Here is a 19,965-nt window from a genome sequence, read left to right as displayed (position 1 = left end):
AAAAACATTGATACCTGGACAACACATGATATTTTTGGGGATTTAAACAAGAAATTGGACATAGGTTAAATAAAACAAAAGCATATTCGTCGACTTACCTCTTCTATTTCTTTTGTCTTTGCTGCAATGGCTTTGGATCTGTTGCCAACTGGATTTGAATCGTAGCGTTCGGAATTCGCAGACACATTGGCTTCTAGTTCTGCTATTTGGTCCCCATATAATGCAGAAGATGATCCTGCCTTAGAAAACAAGGTAACTAGATAAGTGGCTATATTAAAGACAACACAACTTTAGCACCTACAGAAAGAGATGGAAGCTGTATAGAAATGTTTACTGTCAATATGGAAGCCTTCTGCAATATAATCTAGCCAAGATCCTTTTTTAGTTTTATACAATTTAAGGGCTAGTTTACACTTGCTTCAAAACATGGCTTTGAACATGCTTTGTTAAAGCTCTCTAAACGCCAGTCAAAAACTCCTGTCACCAATGGCTCACTTACACTTGCTTTGGCTTCAACACACATTAAAGACTAGTTTACACTTACTTCAAAACAAGGCTTCGAACAGCCTTTGACTAGCGTTCAGAGAGCTTTAACAAAGCCCCTGCCACTAATTAAAATGGTTAGCTTACAGACCTGTTTACACCTTGCTTTGGCTTTGCTTCAAAAATTCTACCCCATGTAGCTTTAGAGGTGCTTAAAAAGCCTTCATAGAAGTCTAAAAGGCAAAGCTTGCTTGAAGCCCCACTGAGGCCCCAAAGCCTCACCAAACCCCCAAACGAAGCTCCACCAAAGCCTCATTGAAGCACCAAGCAAAAGCAAGGTGTAAACAGGTCTGTAAGCAAACCATTTTATTTAATGACATGAGCTTTGACTCGCGTTCAGAGAGCTTTAACAAAGCCTGTCCAAAGCCTTGTTTTAAAGCAACTGTAAACTAGCCGTATGTGTGCTTTGAAGCTGAAGCAAGTGTATGTAAATGAGACCTAAATGTCAGCTTTTGCACCATGTTAAATGTTACACCCATATTTCAGGTACAACATGTAACATGGTAACAGAACATTTTTAATGGTTACTAGGCAAAGAGGTTACCCAGCAACTACATCTAGATGTTTGTGAGTGTAGTGCCACTAATGCACTTTTCATATGCGAGTAGTTGTCTTTTAGTCTTTAAATATTTTTAATAAAACATTACTACTAGGGTTGTCCCGATACCACTTCTTGAGACCGAGTACAAGTACCGATACTTTTTTTTCCAAGTACTCGCCGATACGGATTACCGATACTTTTTTAAATGTCATGTATGTGACAGTGGCAGTATTTATTTATTTTTTTTTACATTTTTTTAGGGGGGGGGGGTGGATTGTCAGTGTGTTTTTATTTACATTTTATTTTTATTTATTTATTTAAAAAAAAAAAATTGCAATTTTTTTTTTTTAATCAGCCCTGTTGGGGGTCTTTGGAGAGATATCAGGGGTCTTAACAGACCTCTGACATCTCCCCTTTAAGACAGAGAAAGGGACTAAGGACACAGATTCCCCAGTCCCTTTCTCAGCAGCCTCAGCTGAAATGAATGGAGAGAAGCTCCTCCATTCATAAACTGAAGCATCGTAAACACAGGAGGTTACGATGCTCAGTTATATGAATGGACAGAGTCGGTGACCACCGACTCTGTTCATTCGGAAAAGGTAGGAGCCAGGCTTAGCGTCTCCTACCTCCGCTCTCCCCCTGACAGATTGAGGGGGAGAGCGGCACAGACTGGGGGGGGGGGGGGGGGGAGAGAACTGCACGGAAGGGGGGAGGAGAGAGAACTTCACGGACGGACGGACAGGGGGGTTGGAGAGAGAACTGCACGGACGGACTGGGGGGGGGGGGGGTAGAACTGAACGGCACGGACGGGGGAAGGGGAGGGGAGAGAACGGCACGGATGGACGGGGGAAGGGGAGAGAACGGCACGGACGGGGGAAGACAACAGCACGGGGGGGGGGGGGGGACGACGGACAACAGCACGGGGGGGGGGGCCAACAGCACGGGGGGGGGGGGGGGACGACAACAGCACGGGGCGACGACAACAGCACGGGGGGGGGGACGACGACAACAGCACGGGGGGGGGGACGACGACGACAACAGCACGGGGGGGACGACGACGACAACAGCACGGGGGGGGGACGACGACAACAGCACGGGGGGGGGGACGGACGACGACAACAGCACGGGGGGGGGACGGACGACGACAACAGCACGGGGGGGACGGACGACGACAACAGCACGGGGGGGGGGGGGGGGACGACAGCAGCACGGGGGGGACGACGACAACAGCACGGGGGGGGACGACGACAACAGCACGGGGGGGGGCGACAACAGCACGGGGGGGACGACGACAACAGCACGGGGGGGGGGGGCGACAACAGCAAGGGGGGGGGGGCGACAACAGCACGGGGGGGGGACAGCAATGAGCACGGGGGAGAGAAGACTTGCAACTCCCCTGCCTGCCCAGGTATCGGGTGAGGCATCGGAGCATTTCCCCCGAGTACTAGTATCGGAACATCTCTAATTACTACTGTATGGAAACAATTTTTTTCTCTTTTATGACCTTCTGAGCTGAGACTGATAAACCAGCTGTATTGGCATAAGGATCCGATTACAGCGACAGCTTTGACTTTTGCTGCGTGTCATCATTGGAGGACACCGATGGAAGTTTGAGAGAGCTGTGGATCTCCGATATACATTCAGAAGCTATCGAATGGTTATCTCTCAAAGCTATTAGAAGTGTAGTACTCATTCATTATTGAGAGACAAGATGGCTTATCGGTTGTGACACCTGAGGTGTCAGTACCAGCAATGTGCAAGATGGGTTTGATCAGACTGGTTAGTATGAGAGTCTGCAAGAATTTATTGGGAATAATAATATCCTAATATCAACGTTACTACTCTATGAGGATCTTCTATTTTCGCAGTGCACAATTCCAAGCTTTAGGCCAAACAGACATACTACTTGCAAGCTGGCAATGTATGTGAACGGCTTGATTGGATGATGTATGGGAGTCTACATAAAGTTTAACAATATATGCTTATTTTTACATTCCTATGATCTGGAGGGCCATATTTAGTGAGTTTTTCCATGAGGTGATGGTACAGTGGCAATTGTTATTTGAAACATTTGTTGTAAAGCAGGGATATCCAAACTACGGCCCTCCAGCTGTTGCAGAACTACACCTCCTATGAGGCATTGTAAAACTGACATTCACAGACATGACTGGGCATGATGGAAATTGTAGTTCCAGAACAACTGGAGGGTAGTAGTTTGTAGACCCCTGTTTTAAAGGATAAGTTGACCTTTGAAAAAAAAAAATGTGTGGGGGGGGAGTGCATTTACAATGCAGGGCTCTTGCATACTGAATGTTTAAGCTGTCTGCTCATACTTCACAATGACAGGAAGTATCGATGAACCACCAAGAGCACTCAACAACGCGGTAGTTAATTAAAAGCAATAGGCCAACAGCCGCAAAAGGCTGGCAGTACGTGTAGTTCTCACACTTACAGAACTCTGAATGATGTGGTCGGGTGGGCAGAGCCACGCAGGGCCACGTCTTTTTTTAAATGACAGCTAGTGGGGGGGGAGAAGATCCCCTGCTTGCTGTCACAAAGGGGGGGGGTTGGATCCGGGGAGTGCGGGGGCTGCTGCATCATGTTACACCCTGAATATCGGTTTGGAGCAGCACTTTGTTGCAACCACTTGCAGCACAGCTCCATCTACTTGCAAAAAAAAAAATCCCAAAAACACAACCAACCAGTGTTTTTATTGCCCCATAGCCACAAGTATACAGTAAATGAGGCCTAACAGACAAAAGCTATTATACATTTAGGTGTGCAATCAATATCCCAAATATATTTTGCATAATCTTGAAAATCATTATCCATGCTTAAATGAATCTCTGAAAAAACATTCTATTGAAATATGTACTTTTACAAAGTCTTCTGTGGCTTCAGGTACATTGCTTTCAGACACTTTCTCCATTTTCTCAGAAACCCATTTGCAGGCAGCATCCACAAAAGCAATCTCAGACGAGAGGCGACTTGCTTTATCTTGGTCTCCACTCTGTAAAAACACAAATCAAATAGTTTATGAAGTGTGTGATAGACAATGTTCCTATTTGTAACTGATCACCAGTGAACATATGTCTGGCATATGCCGAGAGAGGTTAATGTGTTTAACCTAGGTTGTGGAATGATACAGGTGTACTCAACACAAAGCCAACTTATATTTGGAGGAGAGAGTCAACATGGGTATTCAAATATGAAAATATTGTTTAGCAAAAGACCATTAAACAGCAGACACACAGCTAGAAATGTGCCACCATTATTAACATATATGTTTAACCACTTGACCTCCAGAAGGTTTTACCCCCTTCAAGACCAGGACATTTTTTTGCCATTGTTCTTGGTGCAATTTAACTGGCAATTGCTCGGTCATGCAACAGTGTACGCAAATTCATTTTATATAATCTTTTACTCAAAATAGAGCTTTCCTTTGGTGGTCCTTTGGTGGTACTGGATAACCACTGTTTTTTTTATTATTATTATTATATAAACGAAAATAAAAACCAAACAATACTTTCTACTTTGTCATAAAACATATCCAATAATAATAATAATAATAAAAAAAAAAATCACATCTCTTCATATATTTAGGCCAAAATGTATTTTTCTGCATGTCTTTTGTAAAAAAATAAAATCCCAATAGGTGAATATTTATTGGCTTGGGTAAAGTTATAGCATATACAAACTATGGGGCAGATCCACAGAGATCTGCACCCGCGCAGCGTATCAGAGATACGATACCCTGCCGTATCTTACTTGGCTTTAGTTCGAATCCTGGAAGAATTCGCGCCGTAAGTTATGGCGGCGTAGTCCATCTCTGGCGGCGGAATTCAAATCGGCGATTAGGGGGCGTGTTTCATTTAAATGAAGCGCATCCCCGCGCCGAATGAACTGTGCATGCTCCGTTTCTAAATTTCCCGCCGTGCATTGCGCTAAATGACGTCGCAACGACGTCATTTTTTTTTAACTTAGACGTGAATTATGTCCATCCCGATTGACTTACGCAAAAAAATAAAAAAATTCAAAATAAACATGGGAACGACGGCCATACTTAACATGGCAGGTCTAACTATACGCGACAAAATACTAGCTTTAACTATACGCCGAAAAAAGCCGACTAGAGACGCCGTAAAAAATGTGCCGGCCGCTCGTCCGTTCGTGGAGCGACAAAAATAGCTAATTTGCATACCCGACGTGGAAAACGACGTGAACGCCACCCAGCGGATGCCAAAGTATTGCATCTTAGATCTGAAGGCGTACAAGGACGTATACCTGTCGGATCTAACCCAGATCCGTCGTATCTTGGTTTGAGGATTCAAACCAAAGATACGACGCGGGTAATTTGAAAGTACGCCGGCGTACTCGGTCTGTGCATCTGCCCCTGAGGTATATATGTACACTGGAGTTTACACAGCTTTTACTATCTGACTGCCCATCACGTATCTTGAGGTGCTAAAATGCCAGGACAGTACAAAAACACCCCCAAATGACACCCCATGGTATTTTCTGAGAGGCATGTTAAGTCCATTCTAGATTTTATGTTTTGCAAAAAACTCTTGAGATCCAGGAGTACGCTAGATTTCTCTGAGTGAACATGAACAGGTTGGAATCGACATTGCGAGACATTTCCTTTGCCATTACAGGTGCAACGACCACCCTTAGACAGCAGTATATGCATGAGCCATAAAGAAAACACCACTCTTTTAGTGAGTTTACTCCATTCTTTAAATTGGAAAGCTTTTCTGCACAATCATCCTCAGACGAAGAAAAATTGCCACATTGCTCCACCATTATTTAGAGGCACTTACTAGTCCTTGCTTTCTTTTACTCATTCTTCACAAATCATGCTGAGTGTGCCCTGCTAGTGATGTCACTGGATACATTTTACACAGGAAATCACTGCCTGCAGGATCCTGAATGGACTGGTACAAGTTACAGGCCATCCCCACTTTTGTATGTGGGTCCCGATGCAGTCCGTGACATTCTAAACCGGCATCAAGGGTGGGATAGGAACAGCCAAAAGGGTTGCATGTGGCCCTGGGGCTGCAATTTGTCCAGGTTTCTGTTAAACTGTATTAAAGCAGACTGAAGTCACCAGCCTGGCTGTGCAGTCTAGCTTTGTAAATCTTAGTGCTAGCCACACCAAATCATTTGTCAGATAAAACAGCTCTCATATATGAAATGCAACTGTTTATTTAGCCTTCCTGGAGTTTAGCCTCAGGATATTCCATTTGTCCTTCTGCTGACCACTAGTAGGAGTGCTTACTCCTGTGTATTTACCGGCATAGAAATATGCACAGGTGTTCTGTGTAGACCTGTGCAGGAAGTCTCACCAATGTCTATTGTGACGCAGCCACTGTACGCACCTCCACTGCTCCCAATTTATCATCTGTGTAGTGCATGGCCCTGAATGCACAATCTCTTTGGAGTCGTGCACCCGCTGCATCTCAACAGAAATCAATGAGAATGCCTGCATGGGGATGCACAGAACACTTCTGTGTGCATTTGCATGGGGTATGCATTGATAAACCCACGGGAACAAGGCCTTAAATTTCACCATGATATCCATTTATAATATGGGTTTTCGGATTAGGTTTTTCTGCACTCCATAAGTAAATGAAGACATAATGGAAAAAAATAATTACTTTGATGGAAGTTATAGCGCCTGAACTTGAAGGAGATGGGTCTTTAGAAGATCTTAAAGGATGTGTGCTTGATTTGTCTTTATCTGCAATAGAAAAAAAAAAAAACATGTAAATTGCACAACTAAAATGCTATATAATAGTTGTACTATTCGACATACCTAGTTTAAGATTTTTCAGTTTTGGGAGAGGTAAAGCGAATACCTCATTTCAATTTATATTACTGTGCATCTGCTGGCAAATTTACCTTCACTTACTGGTGACAACAGAAAATGAAAAGAGTTTCCTTAAGGGCCCTTTCACACTGGTGTGTTTTTGCCGCGTTTTTGCGGTAAAAATAGCGCTATTAAAACGCTACCCATGCCCCTCTCCATTGAAATGAATTAAAAACGTGGTAAAAACGCGGTAAAATCGCGTTAAAAACGTGGTGTTTTACCACGATTTTAACGCTCCGTTTTTACTGCGTTTTTTTTTTATTAATTTCAATGGAGGGGGCATGGGGAGCGTTTTATGGGCGTTTTAATAGCGCTATTTTTACCGCAAAAAAACGCACCAGTGTGAAAGGGCCCTTACATGTACACATACAGAAATGAAAAAATTAGCAGGACTTCTGTCCTTACCGGGTTCAACAAAATGCTTATTTTTTATTTTTTTATCTGTATCCCCACTGGATGGATCCTCTCTTGATTTCTGTCCAAGAAGTGACCAAGAAGAAAGTGGCAGTTACTGAGGAACTGACCAAAATTGACAAAAAAAGTGTAATTTTGCGTGCTCATATTCTTTGGGGTAAAAAGCAGCTGCATCTAATCATATACAGCTGTTGCTTGGGCACTTTGACATCCAGCAGGGCTGATGTCAAAGTATGATAGCCGCAACAGGAGATTCATTCGTCCACATTGGGCATGGATGGAGGACTGTTTTTCCCCCCCCCCCCCCGTTTAGCCTGCAGGCGGAATAAAATAAATAAATACTCAGCGTATGGCCAGCTTAAATCTACAAAAGCAATATTCAATATTAAAAAGTGCAATAATTTGTAAATGAAAGAAAAAAAAAAAAAAGTTTTCCTTTCTTGTTCTTATGACGCATTTGCATCTGCTTTTCAATAAATATTTACTGTGATAAAACCGAGTAATACACAATTTAAGTCTGTGGCAAATACCGGTACTTATTCTTGCAAACTTTTTCCAGAAAAAATAAATAAACTTGCAGGCAGATTTACAAATTGGCTGTGAATAAAATGTAATCCAACAGAACAAGCACCTTGCAGGCAGATTTACAAATTGGCTGTGAATAAAATGTAATCCAACAGAACAAGCACCAGTCCAGATATATCTTGTAAACTAGCGAGGACTGAAAAACTGAATAAAACCATTTTTACAACTGTAAATAAATGGTAAAAATAAACTAGCATCAGCATATTCATTCACAGCGGAAGATCCCGACTAAGGAGTTAGGAATAAAGCCAATGCAAAATAATACTTAATGTATATTTGTATAAAATATCTTTATTTTAGTCAGGACAAAAAATAAAGTTTAGAAAAAAAATAGCACATGTATCATTCACATGCTTACAGCTTGGACCCTCATCATGGCTTAGTCAAAGTAACGAATAAAAAAAAAAAAAATCAAAACAACGACACCAAGTTCATGTAAATTAAGTTAAGTTATTGAAGCTAAACTCCAGGTAAAAGCCAAATAAACTTAAAAATTGTAGCTGCTGACTTAACAGACACTTACCTGTCCCAGCGAAGCCTTGCTCCTCTCCATGGCGCCGGCATTGCAAATGTGGGCACCTGGCTGTGACAGCTTGGGGCTTCCCAGCAGAGTGTGCACTGCGCATTCGCGAATCGCGCTGTGCATTCTCAGTGGATAGGCAATCTTCTGGGACCTGTGATGTGTCCAAGAAGATTGCAGGGATGTAGGGGAAGAAGAGTCACCGCCTAGGTTTCCCAAGCAAAGGGGAATGACATGCCAAATGTGGCAGGAAAGGGGGGCGAGGAGTGCTTAAAGTTCCACTTTTGGGTGAAAAAAATTTAATAAAATTTGAAAGTGACTAAATCCTATTTACACCCAAAAAGTATATCTACCTAAAACGGAGTATTGATTGCCGGACATTTAAAATTACCCTTCTGTGACACCCCTTTTATAATGGGAGCCAGTTTAGTGTAAAAGAGGCTGAAAAATGACAACCAACCAAAGCTATCAGACTGGCTGCCGCCCCCCCCCCCTATCAGCCAGTGATTTGCAGCCTCTAATCAAATTAAAATTTCCCAATTGAAATTTGTCTGGTCCTTGCTGCACTTGCCAAATTCCAACCCAGCTATAACATTTTGTGCTAGATTATGTTATAGATTCTAAAAGATTTCATCCATATCTTTAATGAAAAACGATGTTACATAAAACTAGAAATTTTGTATTACATGAAATAGAAGGCAGTTCAAAGAGGAAAAAAAAGGAGAATGCATACTTTTGTGCTGGTGTGTGGGGAATGGCTTGCCTCTTTCTGGAGAATAGCTTCTGCTACTGACGCTGGAGCCGGATCTACTGTGCGGAGAGTCTTTTCTGGTTACTGGAGATTCTCGGAAATATGGCGACTCTCTTCTGTGAGGAGACCGCTCTCGTATGTATGGAGGCTGGCATAACGTTTTTCTTCTGAATCCTTCTCTGTTCTCCCTTTGTTAAACATAAAATAAGGTTTTGTGAAAACCAGAAATTTACTAAATGTTTATTTTTTTTCTTTTGAATTAGCTTTCCTTAAACAACAAAAAACACCATGTGTACATAGGACACCGCAGTGCATTTTATTTTTAGAAAATCATCCTTAAATGCAGCAAAATTTCTATGTCTTAACACACAACTGCATAGCACAGAAATGTTAATAAAAAATATATATATTTGCACATGTGCAGCATACAGAAACCAATGTTTATATATATATATATATATATATATATATATATATATATATATATATATATATATATATATATATATATATATATATATATATATATATATTTATTAGGGGTGTAACGGATCGTCACCGATCCGTGATCCGAACGGGCCACCCCGTTCGGATCGGCACACCCCGCGATCCGCGGAGCGCTCCGGAGCCTAGGCCTAGGAAAGTCCCCGGCTTCGGCCTAGCTCCGGAGCGGCGGCCAGTCTGCTTGCCAGAGCCCAGCGTGACACGCCTCCCCGGGGAGGCGTGTCACGCTGTGCACTGGGCTCTAGCAGGCTGAATGGGAATGTTAGCAGTGAAGCACTGGTGTGAGAGGAGGGGGGGGGGAAAAGGGGGAAAAAAGAGCACAATAGCAATTCACAGGGGTGGATTAAAGAGGAAGCAGGTGAGGCTGTTTGGGACTTAAAGTACAATCTTGATGTTTTTACAGCAAAAAAAAAAAAAAAAAAAAAAAATATATATATATATATATATATATATATATATATATATAAATTTTTTTTTTTTTTTTTTGCTGTAAAAACATCAAGATTGTACTTTAAGTCCCAAACAGCCTCACCTGCTTCCTCTTTAATCCACCCCTGTGAATTGCTATTGTGCTCTTTTTTCGGATCAGCAAAAAAAAAAAAAAAAAAAAAAGTTCCGTTTTTTCATTGGTCCAAAAAAAAAAAAAAATTATATAATATATATATATATATATATATATATATATATATATATATATATATATATATATATATATATATATATATATATATATAATTTTTTTTTTGTTTTGGACCAATGAAAAAACGGAATCTTTTTTTTTGCTGATCCGAAAATGATCCGTGACTCCTGATCCGAGGATCGATCCGATCCGTGAGTTTTTTGATCTGTTGCACCCCTAATTATATATATATACATATACACACACACACACACACACACACACACACACACACACACACATATATATATATATATATATATATATATATATATATATATATATATATATAAAAAAATTAAACATTGGGTGGTGTATGCTGCACATGTGCAAACAAGAGACATAAAATCGGGGAAACAATGTTTGTTTAGTTATACCAAGATCAGGGTTTTACCCATGTACCGTTTGAATAGCAGAATTTTTTTTCCACGTTGTTAACCAATATAGGCTCAACGGAATAGGGAAAGTTGAGTTTTGTGTTGTTTATTTGTTGGTCCTGTTCGTTACATTGTTTTTTAGTGGTAATACATTTTTGTATATGAATACCAACCTTTTCATATAGTTCATTGACCATTGTACTTTCTTATATATGTTCTTGATATTATTAATTAATAAATAACTTTTATATTTTTGCTACCTGAACATTCCCTGATCAATCATTGTTGCTAATAGTAACCCCTTCTGGCCTCCTCTTGGCCACTTCCCTTCTTCCCCTTGCCCCATTTATAAGTCAACGGAATAGGGAAATACCAGTTATACATTTTCTAACACTTTTTTGAATTTTGGTTAGAACGATTTTGTTTCGTCATATAATTTTTTTTTAGGGCCAGTTGACACCAGACGCAGTTCCGTACAGTTTTGTGTGCATTTTTTCTGCACTAAAAATGCATGCAGTGTGTTTTCCATGTATTCCAAAAACTCTAGTTGGCTCTAGTTCACACCATGCAGTCATTTCTGGTGCAAAAACTGACCGGAAACTGACTGCATGGTGTGAACTAGAGCCATTGGAATACATGGAAAACACTGTGCATGCATTTTGTGCAGAAAAAATGTGCACGGAACTGCGTCTGGTGTGAACTGGCCCTTATGCCACGTACACACGATCGGTCCATCCGATGAGAACGGACCGATGGACCGTTTTCATCGGTTAACCGATGAAGCTGACTGATGGTCCGTCGCGCCTACACACCGATCGTGTCAGAACGCGGTGACGTAAAACACAACGACGTGCTGAAAAAAAACGAAGTTCAATGCTTCCAAGCATGCGTCGACTTGATTCTGAACATGCGCAGATTTTTAACCGATGTTCGTGTCTACTAACGATCGGTTTTGTCCTAATCAGTTAGTAATCCATCGGTTAAATTTAAAACAAGTTGGCTTTTTTTTAACCGATGGTTAAATAACCGATGGCGCCCACACACGATTGGTTTTGACCGATGAAAAACGGTCCATCAGACCATTCTCATCGGTTTAACCGATCGTGTGTACGCGGCATTAGAGTTATATTGATTTTCTCTTTTCTTTTGTGCTTTTGTTGTTTGAAAAAAAGGAGTCTCATTGTGCAATGTTAATATGTAATCGGTACTATGCACAAAGGGGTTAATTAGGAAATTGGTGAAGGGATACACCTGTGTTCGCTCTAGCTTGATGCATTAGCCAATAAAAGTGGCCAACATGTTGAACAATACACATGCAACTTGATGAAGGACAGAGTTCCTGTCTGAAACTGGGCAGTTGTTACTTGTATATGCATGAAGATTGAAGTAAAATGCTTTTGGAAACCGAGATTGCAACTCAAATGTTTTGTTATATATTTGGTGGAAGCAGAAGTACCACATCAGATGCAAAACTCTTTAGAGAAGAGGAAGATACGACAGAGGTGTCTCAATAAATTTATAGAGATAAAAATATTAGTACCTGTAATAATAATAAATAGCCCAGTATAAATCTGCATTAAAACAAATTGTGTTAAATAGTGTACACTTCATTTTCTTTCTACAGCAGCTATAGCTTGAGTGGAAAAGCATGTTCTCAGACAGCTGATGCAAAAGTTTGCATCTTATTCTGTGGGAAAGCAGTAGTCAATATGCAGAGGTCCGAGAAATGAGTTCGATCTCTAGCTCTGCATTTAGACAAGCGCATGCTTTTTGCCAACTGAAAAGTTTCTACTGTTTTTTTTTTTTAATACTTTTTATTGGCTGTGCAATACAGAGCCTTTGTGCATTCCCCAGCTCAAATAGCACAAAACAATAAAAAAATAAAAAAAAGGAAGAAGTTCATCTAGTCGTTACGGCTCACTTCACCGAAGCATAGGCGGTAAAGGATCGCTATTTTAGCGGCACTTTACTGTAGTTTTTGCGGAGGTTTTCGCCAGCTAGCGGTCGAAAAGGGGTTAACATTGCTGGCAAAGCGCCGCTGCAGCGGCAGTTTGGCGGAACTGCCCATTAATTTCAGGAGTTTTTTTGTTTGTTTACGTCCTGCCAGTCACCTCCTACCCAACCATGCAAAATTGTTCAGCATTTGTGGTAGGAGATCCTAGCCATATGTTCCAAACGTGGTCAAATTTACTCCGGCATCCACGGGAAAGGTAAGTTGCTTTGTATAAAAAAAAGGTACAGCTACATTAACTAAGGATTTACAAAACTTTAAGGAGGGTACGTTTCGTTTCTACCATTTAAGACCAAGTGTTTAGCGCATCTGAAATGTATTTAGCCAATTGCATTTTGGGGGGGTTGATTTGTAAAATATTATAGAAAGAAAAAAAATGAAGAAATAATAATGTTCTCAGACTAGATTTAGCACAAATCAAATGTTATTCCTTAGGAACAAAAAAAAAAAAAAAAATATGAGAATGGGGAAAAAGCTAAATTATAGCAACTAAACATAGCCAATGAACACACATTTCCTATGATACCCAGCACCATCTAGTGGCCATAAGGCAATATTTTCCCCATTTATATATTTTTGCTTAACCACTTGCTTACTCCCCCCTCATGCCCAGACCAATTTTCAGCTTTCGGCGCTGTCACTCTTTGAACGACAATTACGCAGTTATCCAACACTGTACCCAAATGACATTTTTATGATTTTCTTCCCACAAATAGAGCTTTCTTTTTGTGGTATTTGACCATCTCTGCATTTTTGTTTTGTTTTTTGTTAAAAAGACCATGTTTATTTTATTTTTTTAATACAAAACCGTTTTATATTTTGTTATAAAATTTTGCAAAACAGCCAATTTTTCTCCTTCATTGATGAGCGCTGATGAGGCTGCACCGATACGCTGCATTGATGGGCACCGATAAGACGTCACTGATTAGGTGGCACTGGTGGGCATTGAGAAGTGGCACTGATAGGTGTCAGTTATGGGCACTTCTAGGTGGCACTGATTGGCAACATTGGTGGGAATTGATAGGTGGCACGGATTGCTGGCACTTTTATGCACTGTGGACACCGATTTGCGGCACTGTGGGCACTGGCAGGTGGAGATGAGATGGCTGTGCATCTTTCCTATTCTGGACCGATGTCCCTTGCACAGAAGCTGTTAGCATGAGAAAAAAAAAAAAAGAGCAACTACCAATCTTCTGTTTACATCATGTGATCAGCTGTTATTGGCTGACAGCTGATCACATGGTAAGGGGCCGTGATGGGACCCTTACTCCGATCAGTGATCACAAGAGTCTCATTGACTCAGTTATCACAGCACGCGCCCTCTGCAGGGAGCGGGCGTGGAGCGTGTAAAAGGTGAGGACTTCTACTGACGGCCTCCCGGAAAAGTTGGTCTGCGCTGTAGCCGTCATTCGGCTATAGCGTGGATCTGAAGGGGGTTAATGAATAACATTTGATCTGCAAGGAATAAAGCCTGAGAACATTGAATTGTGACCCATTTACACAGAACAAAATTTACATGCCGCTTTAATGGGAAATTTTTTTTTTTTTTAAATCATCATTATCACACCTCTGTTTAGTTGGATTTTAAAAGGCTAATTTTACACAACAAAAGAATTAAGCATAGAAAATAATGCTAATAACCACAAATTGTATTTTACATTTATGCTGAATATATAGTGCCTTGAAAAAGTATTCATACCCTTTGACATTTTCCACATGTCATGTTACAACCAAATACGAAAATGTATCTTATTGGGATTTTATGTGACAGACCAACACCAAGTGGCACATAATTTTGAAGTGGAAGGGAAATGATAAATGGTTTTCACTTTTTTTCATATAAATATTTGAAAAGTGAGGAGTGCATTTTTATTCAGCCCCTTTCCTTTACTCCGATACCCCCAACTAAAATCTAGTGGATTCAATTGCCTTCAAAAGTCACCTAATTAGTAAATAGAGTCCACCTGTGTGCAATTTAATCTCTGCATAAAATACAGCTGTTCTGTGAAGCCCTCAGGAGGTTTGCCAGAGAACCTTGGTGAACAAACAGCATCATGAAGGCCAAAGAACACACGAGACGGATCAGGGATAAAGTTGTGTAGAAGTTAAAAGGACAGTTAGGTTCTAAAAAAAAATAAAAAAATATCCCAAGCTTTGAACATCTCACAGATGTTTGCAACAAAAAGGACCACCATCTCAATCTAGAGACATGCCTCTCTTTGATAGAGAACTGGATGACAAAGAGTTATCTTAAACTCAGCGGAGCGAAAACAGAACTTCTCCTGTTTCACGCCAAGCGTATGAATCAACCTGCAACAACTTGGATACCCCCGCCCATTCTGGGCAAAATCATCACCCCTAGCGCCAAAGTCAAAAGTCTCGGGGTCATCTTCGACTCCTACATGACAATGGACGCACAAATAGGGTCAGTAGTCAGCGGATCTCACCATCTTCTGCGCCTACTACGCAAACTCACTCCTTTTATTCTCAAAGAAGACATAGCGACCGTGGTGGGAGCAATTGTAAACTCCAGATTGGATTATGCAAACGCCCTTTACCTCGGTCTCCCAAAGTACCAAATCGCTCGTCTGCAAGTCGTTCAAAATACGGCCGCCAGACTAGTGACTGGGAAAAAACCCTGGGAATCAATCTCACCTTCACTGAGAACCCTTCACTGGTTGCCAGTAAAAGACAGAATTGTTTTTAAAGCACTCTGTCTAACGCATAGATGTATCCATGGGAATGCTCCCCATTATCTATGCGATAAAATAAAAGCTCATAATCCCAATCGCGTTCTGCGATCCACCAATCAAAATCTACTCCAGATACCGAAAGCCAACTACAAATCCAAAGGAGAAAGAAGATTCGCGGTCCAAGGTCCCAGACTATGGAACGCTTTACCAACCAGCATTCGGTTGGAGGAAAACCATTTAGCATTCAGGAGAAAGATCAAAACTCATCTCTTTTGATATCAAAGGAGACAGGAACAACAAGCGCCCAGAAGTTCGCATGTGCCGCGCTATACAAGTTCTTCATTCATTCACAGAGCACACTGTTCAATCCATCATATGAAAATGGAAAGAGTGTGGCACAAATGCAAACCTACCAAGACATGGCCGACCACCTAAACTGAAAGGCTGGGCAATCAGAGCACTAATCTGAGAAGAAGCCACGCCATGGTAACTCTGGAGAAGCTGCAGAGATCCACAGCTCAGGTGGAAGAATCTGTCCACAGGATAACTATTAGTCGTGCACTCCACAAATATGGCCTTTATGGAAGAGTGGCAAAAAGAAAGCCATAAGAAGTCCAGTTTGTAGTTTGTAAGAAGGCTTGTGGGGGACACCGCAATCATGTGCAAAAAAGTGCTCTGGGTAGATGAACTTTCTGGCATAAAAGCAAAACGCTACGTGTGGCGGAAAACTAACACTGCACATCACCCTGACCGTATCATCCCCACCCTGATACATGTTGGTGGCAGCATCATGTTGAAGGGATGTATTTCTTCAGCAGGGACAAGTTGCTGGCAAGATGGATGGAGCCAAATACTGGGCAATCTTAGAAGAAAACCTGTTTGAGTCTGCAAAAGACTAGAGACTGGGGTGGAGGTTCACCTTCCAGCAGGACAACGTCCCTAAACATACAGCCAGAGCTACAATGGAATGGAGCAAAGCATATTCATGTGTTAGAATGTCCCAGTCAAAGTCCAGACTTAAGTCCAATTGAAAATCTGATGCAAGACTTGTTCACAGATATTTGCCATCCAATCTGACAGAGCTTGACCTATTTTGCAAAGAAAAAGTGTCACTTTCTAGATGTGAAAAGCTGGTAGAGACATCCCCAAAAAGACTTGCAGATGTAATTGCAGCGAAAGGTGGTTCTACAAAAGACAGACTTTTCTGATATCTCTTTGTAAAAAAAATAAAAAATAAAATAATAATAAATGAAAATAATTGTCCTTCCACTTCACAATTATGTGCCACGATGGAAAATTTCAAAAGAGTAGGAATACTTTTTCAAGGCACTGTACATGGAGAGTTTGCTCTTGAATAAAGGGGCTGAAGGATTCTCACCTTGCGTGACACAATATATATTTCATTCCAGGGTTAATACAAGTAGGCCGATCCACTTATTGGTATCCTGGAATATGGTCTCAGAACTCTGGGTTTGTATACAAAAGGACTGAGCAACAACCCATATCCATGAGTTACCAGAAGTCCGATATAGATTCAACTCGCCAGACCCAACCCACATCTGAAAGAACCATTTCTGGGTGTAGAGGCTCTACTTGCAAATGTAGCATATTATTTTATAGGATCTATATGAATGTTGACCATTCTAAGCTTAGCACTACATTGCGCTCATTTGCCTGATAATCAGATAATTTACGAGCAACAGCACCTTTACAGCACTATCTTTTTCTCACAAAAAGAATGTCCAAGTACACATGTGTCTTGTAAGGGACAATTGCTTGTCTTACTGAATACATCTCAGCGTGCTAAAAATAAACACACCTGTTATTGCCCTGGTACAGTGTAACCAGCACAAAGAGTAAAAAAACAACATTTCGAGTTAGTTCATCTTACCATTAGACAGGTGGCTGTATCACCCTGGTGCTAAAATGGCCACCTATAAGCGACCAGCAATGTGGCTGAAATTCCCATCGTAACAGGTGCTGAAAGCCTTTTTTATAAAAACCAATGCATGGTCTATTTTAACAGCATTAGATAATCAAACAGAACTGAACAAATCTGTGTATAAGGTTTTAATTTTTCATGCGAGATATACTAGTGTGATGTATGTATATTTTCTTTTGTCTGTCCTTTGCATAAGGTATTTTTGTTTTGTTTGCTGGCTGTGTAACAAGAATAGGGGTGCAGTTGAGACTGGGAATGTCTATATGAATGCTGGTCCCCTCAACTTCAGCAGACCTCTTCTCTTTCCCAAATCAGTCAACTAGCTGGTTTGGATTTTACCTAGCATTTCGCTGCCCTAGCCCCCACCCCTCGAAGAAAAGCTGCAGCTGGGGATTCCTAAAGCATTTTTTATCCATATTTCTAAAGCACTTTCCATATGTACAATTATGCAAGTGTGCCCAACGGACATACATGATCCAGCAACTATTATGAATGTTTGTAGGTAGCTTTAAAGTATAACAAAGGCAAACCTTTTTTAAACTTTTGGACAGAGTGGCAGATGGATTAGAACAACTTTTTTTGCGGTCTGTGCCCCTCCCATTTCGAAGAAGATGAAACGTCTGCATTTGTCCTATTTACCATTGTATTTGAAAGTGAATGTAAAAGAAAAGCCCAAAAAAGTTAAGCAATTCAGTGGAAACCTTCCAATGGGGACACTAGTTCTGGTGACTTGGGGGCCCCAAGAAATTTCTTCTCACTTGCTTGTTTTGGCTATGGGACAGGAAGTGAAGGTAAATCTCCCAAATGGGACACAGATGGCAAAAATGAAAAAAAGTTTTGCCTATACTTCTACTTTAAGCTTTCCCCTAGAAGATGTGAATATGGCTAAAAAACGAAAGACCTAGACGTCGCACAGGCTGGGACTTTCAAAAATCAGATCAAGAACACAAAAGTGATTGGAAGTTACACACAAAGTTTACTTCTCAGATAACCTGCCCCCAATTTACTACTTCAATTACCAAATCAGTATGGCAAAAAATAAACTAGTAGGTGCTTAAAGCTGACCCCCAGGTTTCATTTAACTTTAGTTTGGACCAACTCCTGCCCAGCACCCTCAATGTGAAAGCAGGAGGGCTTTCACACTGAGGCGATGCGCTGGCAGGAGAGAAAAAAAATCTCCTGTCAGCAGCATCTTTGGAGCGGTGAGAGGAGTGGTATGTATACCGCTCCTTCCCATTTAAAACAATGGGAAACCAAGGCAATACCGCCCGCAATGCGCCTCTCGGTATTAACCCTTTATCGGCCGCTAACGGTGTGGAAGGGGTCTTATGCTTCACTACTCTTGGTTATCACAGGAGTAGTGCTGATATTTTACCTTGCCGTTTCTATTGAAGAAAAAGTAGGGAATGTTTTATATCCCGTGGTAAATGGGCCCTTTGACCATTTTTTTATTTATTAGTTATAGAAATGGGTGCATGAACAACAATACTTCCGTAAGTGGTATCATGTAGTAAAATAAATGTTTTACGTGACATATACACAATACATAAATTTGGTTTATCAAGAGTATCAAGCCATTGATATACATCTAAACCTGGGTCTAACGATGTAAAAAGTTGGGCCAGCAGAAAAATGTGTTCCCCCTTACAGTGTGGTTTGTCAAAAGAAGGAAGAAAAAAAGACTGTAAAAGGGCCTTCGACATTATTATTAACACATTTTTACAAAGCAAGCTTGTAAAGCATAAATTAATGTGTTCCAGACTTCTTAGAGCCGATTCACACAGGGGCGACTCAGCCGCCTGACAAGTCGCGCTCCGCTCTATTCGATAGAACCATTCTAATAGGAGCGACGCAAGTTGCTCCGACTTAGAAAAAGGTTCTTGTATGACTTTGGGGGAGACTCGAGGCGACTTGCATTGACTTCAATACAGAAGTCATTTTGCAAGTCGCCTCTCAAGTTGTCTTGAGATCGCCTTGCCGAGTCGCTCCCAAAGTCGTGCCGCCCCTGTGGGAACCGGCTCTTACTGATATGACTATTTAAAAAAAAGGGGACAAAAATCTGCACTAACTTAAAAGTAAATAGAAAAGCAGCTAGCACAGTTTGCAGATAAGCTAACAAAAACAATATAATCCAATAGTGCAGCGCTAAAAATAAATGAAAAATTAATCCAAATGAATAATGTGTATATAAAGCCAATAAGCAATTTATTGTATGGTACTTCCAAACAGACAGGTAAAAAAGGCATCTTCTGTTGGAAGTGCGATTGCCACTGACCTGCACGTTATCTGATTACATGCCCATAACGATTTTGTTCTGGTAAGCGGACTGTTTGCACGGTGGTGTGGTGTGTTTCTTTCCGTGTCTGCACACTGAATCTTTGGTGGAGGTCCTATATCTTCAACTAAATTGATGAACATATATTTTGTGGACTTTATATACACATTGTTCATTTGGATGACTATTTAAACCTATATGCGTTTCAAGAGCATTACACTATTTAAGCAAAATGTTTGTATTTAAAAAGGTAATTTAGCG

At 40.9% G+C, this 19,965-nt stretch overlaps 1 protein-coding gene across 4 annotated transcripts in view; it reads right to left on the bottom strand.

Moving 5' to 3' along the window:
* PPHLN1 (periphilin 1) overlaps window positions 1-19,965 on the bottom strand; it is a 119,866-nt gene that overhangs the window by 34,780 nt on the left and 65,121 nt on the right. For all 4 annotated transcript variants that reach the window (XM_040343877.1, XM_040343875.1, XM_040343876.1 and 1 more), the window contains 4 exons: window positions 9,206-9,411; window positions 6,742-6,824; window positions 3,960-4,094; window positions 99-239 (listed from right to left, as the gene is read on the bottom strand). In XM_040343877.1, coding sequence (XP_040199811.1) covers window positions 99-239; window positions 3,960-4,094; window positions 6,742-6,824; window positions 9,206-9,411 — 565 coding nt within the window. The remainder of the gene's footprint in view (window positions 1-98; window positions 240-3,959; window positions 4,095-6,741; window positions 6,825-9,205; window positions 9,412-19,965) is intronic.

The sequence above is a fragment of the Rana temporaria genome, chromosome 3 (genome assembly GCF_905171775.1).
Source record: "Rana temporaria chromosome 3, aRanTem1.1, whole genome shotgun sequence".
Taxonomy (NCBI): Eukaryota; Metazoa; Chordata; class Amphibia; order Anura; family Ranidae; genus Rana; species Rana temporaria.
This window is presented reverse-complemented; position numbering and strand designations above follow the sequence as displayed.